This window comes from Hypanus sabinus, chromosome 7 (genome assembly GCF_030144855.1).
Source record: "Hypanus sabinus isolate sHypSab1 chromosome 7, sHypSab1.hap1, whole genome shotgun sequence".
Taxonomy (NCBI): Eukaryota; Metazoa; Chordata; class Chondrichthyes; order Myliobatiformes; family Dasyatidae; genus Hypanus; species Hypanus sabinus.
Window position 1 is genome coordinate 126,141,769 of NC_082712.1, and position 3,461 is coordinate 126,145,229.

The 3,461-nt window shown below is 48.8% G+C and overlaps 1 protein-coding gene across 1 annotated transcript; it reads right to left on the reverse strand.

Annotated features, from left to right (window-relative positions):
- Window positions 1-864: 864 nt before the first annotated feature.
- On the reverse strand, window positions 865-2,809 carry LOC132396396 (achaete-scute homolog 1-like). The gene is made up of 2 exons (XM_059973925.1): window positions 1,910-2,809; window positions 865-1,697 (listed from the first exon to the last, which is right to left on the reverse strand). The coding sequence occupies exon 1, from the start codon at window positions 2,543-2,545 to the stop codon at window positions 1,928-1,930; it is 618 nt and encodes a 205-aa protein (XP_059829908.1). The 5' UTR covers window positions 2,546-2,809; the 3' UTR covers window positions 865-1,697; window positions 1,910-1,927.
- Between the last annotated feature and the right edge of the window lie 652 nt (window positions 2,810-3,461).

Consider the following 3,461-nt stretch of genomic DNA (forward strand, 5'->3'; position numbering starts at 1 on the left):
CAGAACACAACGTGCAAATTAACAACTGCCTATACAGTACATCTCACAGTATGCCATTGACGGCAAGGAATGACCACCCGATACATATATGGGCTAAGATAAAAGATGCCAGTTTTGTATTGCAGGGAACAATGCAGTTAAGCTAACACCAAATCAAACAAGCAAAGCTTAAGCAGTCCATTTGAACGCTTTAATTTGTCACCGCCTTCACTACAATACTCTATTTACATACGAATCAAAATACAATGGAAAGTAATGTGGAAACGCTATAGATAATGAAACCTGTCAAGCGTGTCAGGTATCCATTTCACCAATATGACCTATTCTAAAAGCAAATTTTCTGTCAATAGAATGAGTTTATTCATATAACTCAATCTGCATAGAACAGGTTCGATTTTGCCCCAAATGAATAGCTGAGAAGCAAATTTCGAATGTGTCATTATTTGCATTGTCAAGGCCATTTCCAGAGATCTGTTTATCTCGGGGTTGCATGCACCACGCTGACCACCAAGGTGGTGCGTAATTTTGTAAGGACATGTGTGTATACTGTCACATTACCCTTTATGGATCGGACATTTTGCTCTAATCTCAGACTTCACCCACCATAAGAATCAGACCCACGTTAGCAACCCGTGACTCGGCTTTCAGGACGCTTCACGTTGACTGACACTACTCCCACCTATCTCAGAGTGAACCATGAAACAATGTCAACTGTCCGGAGAAACACGGAGGACATCAAAAGAAATGCATCAAATAATGTATAAATAGAAAATCTTTATTATAGACTATTTCACATAAAATATACTTTTTAAAAAATTGTTTATGTACAAGTTTAGTAAAAAATAGTAACCACAGCAAGTGCACATACATGGTATCCCCCATGCATCAAAACAACCTTCAATCAGACCGGAAAGTTGAGGAATAATTCTGCAGAACTAGATTACAAACGAAATTCAAGGCACACTATAAGTAAGCGTAATCAGCAATATGAAACTACTCTTCTTAAAGGAGTAAAGCATTGTCTCATTCTTGCATCTTTGACACTGTGCTAGTGGCAGTCGTACAGTAAGTCATGTTAAGGTCTGTCTGTTTTAGAACTCTTTAATTCTGCTTTCACGTATATACAAAAATAAGTCTTCATATAATCCTTATAGTAAGAATAGATACAAAATAGAAATGCTTACATCAATTCAATACAAAATTCCTTTCAAAGTAGCGAAGCATCAAGTTTCATTCTCCACTCTAAAACCCAGTATAAAGTTAGTTTTCTATTAATTGACCCAAAGGCGACACAGTATACAAGTATGTGACAGACGGAAGCCACAGAGATATTCCCTTTAACACCACACCCTTTAACAGCTATATTAGCTAGACAGAAAGGTTGGATACTCTTCAGACAAGCATCGTATAGGGACGGAGCCCTATCAGTAGTCTCTCTCTCCACCGCCCCCTCCAGTGGCGGGGAGATTGCGAGGAGTCACTATCATAATTGCACTTCAGTTAGAATTGTTCGAGGGCTTTCTCTTGGAAGCATTGTTTCAAGTGTGTTCCTGAGTAGTCGTGTGGTCCCCGGTGTCCCAGCGCTCAGGATGGGAGGGCTGGCAGAGAAACGAAGCGGCGGTGAACGGAGAGACGCGCTGCCCCGCTGCGTGCCTCCCCTGGGTAGCCCCGGCACTGGCACTGCTCCCATTCAACATCTGCAATACAAGAGCACTTGTCAGTTCGCGCTACAACAGAGAATCACCGCGACCCGGACCACCAGCACCCAAAGAGGTCATAAATCGTGCAAAAAGAAAGCAACATTCTGCAACAAAAAATCATTATACCCCCCTCCCTCCCACCCTGCATGTGCAATAATACCGAAACCGCACACCGTACCTTTAGGTGCAATCTGCTGAGCGGCGCTTACCTGCTAGCCATTCGCAGCTCAGTATCTGTCAAACCAGCTGGTGAAGTCGAGGAGCTCCTGCTCCTCCGGGCTCAGCGCCTCATAGCTGCCTTCGTCCGAGGAGTAGGTGGAGAGCGGCGACGGCGGAATCGAGTTGAGGTCGGCGGAGTAGGCAGGCGACAGCGTGGGCGACGGCAGCCCGCACTGGAAAGCGGCCGACACGGCGTCGTGCTCGTCGAGCAGCTGCTGCAGAGCGCGGATGTACTCGACGGCGGAACGCAGCGTCTCCACTTTGCTCATCTTCTTGTTGGACGCGCCATTGGGCACGTGCTGGCGCAGGGTCTGGAAGCCCGCGTTCACCAGCTTCACGCGGTTCCTCTCGCGCTCGTTGCGCCTGGCAACGGCCGCCGGCTGCTGCTGAGGCAGCGAGTAGCCCAGACCCGTGAAGCTCAGGCGCCTCTTGCAGCGCAGCAGCTCGGGCGAGCTCGACCTCGGCCGCTTCAGCGCCTTGCAGCCCTTGCCGCCGCCTCCGCCGCCGCCGCTGCTGCCGCTCTCGGGCGACGACGCAGGCGAGCCGTCACTGTACGGCGCCGGCCGGCTCTCCAGCAGAAACTGACAGGAGGTCTGCATCAGTTGTGCGGCTGCTGCCCGCTCCATCTGTGTTTGCACGGCGAGGTAAAGGGAACTCAGCGAGAGAAAGAGAGAGAGAGTGTGTGTGTGTGAGAGAGAGAGAGAGAGGGGGGTTGGTGAGGGAAGCAAAAAGTTGGCAGTGTGCGGCGCTCGTGGCGTTCGCGTGGGGCGCGCGCTTTACCGCAAGAAGCAGGTCCTGACCCGCACCTCTCCGGGAGACGATCTGCTGCAAACTTTGCAAGCACTCGCCCTTTTCAACACGCGCCTCTCCCCAGCCCCCTCCCTCTCCAGATGCACGCTCCAGATAAGGTCCGGCCCACTTTCCCTCCCTCCCCTGCCCATTCTGTCTCGCTCCTATTGACATTCCACGCGCGTCGCCCCCCTTCATTCGTGCGCCCGGCGCGTGCCACTCGCCTCTAAATAAACAAATGGAGCTTTTCAGCTGCGGCCGGTCGTCCCCGGAGCACGCGCTGTCCTCATTTGCATACCAATGGAACCTCCGCCTGCACCCCATTGGTCGGCTTTCTCTTGCTCAAAATGCAATCCCTTGTCGCTTTGAGCCGCGGCTATATTGACACAGCGCCGCTTTTCTTTAAAGTTAGCCTTTTTTAAAGAAGAATCTTGCATATAGTCGAACTTCAGCAAGATGCCATTAAACGATTGTGCAAGGCACAGAAACTCGTCGCCTTTCTCAACTAAGCCTCCTTCAGTCCCTGAAATAACTGCACAATACTTAAACATTTTCATTGTTACAGTCTAATGCTATTTACGAGAGTGATAGTTATTTGAAAAGTCGCACTTTAAAGCACTTTTAACAATAACCACCTGTTAAGCGGATACTTGAGGAATCTCACCACACTTTGGATCTTCTTTATAATTTATTGCATTATGCCCCCTCGCATATTTGAAAGTATTAATAACAATCATATGCCTAATCAAAGTC

Bases quoted from the DNA above. Each gene is read 5' to 3' on its own strand.
- LOC132396396 (XM_059973925.1), bottom strand. From the start codon at position 2,545: ATGGAGCGGGCAGCAGCCGCACAACTGATGCAGACCTCCTGTCAGTTT.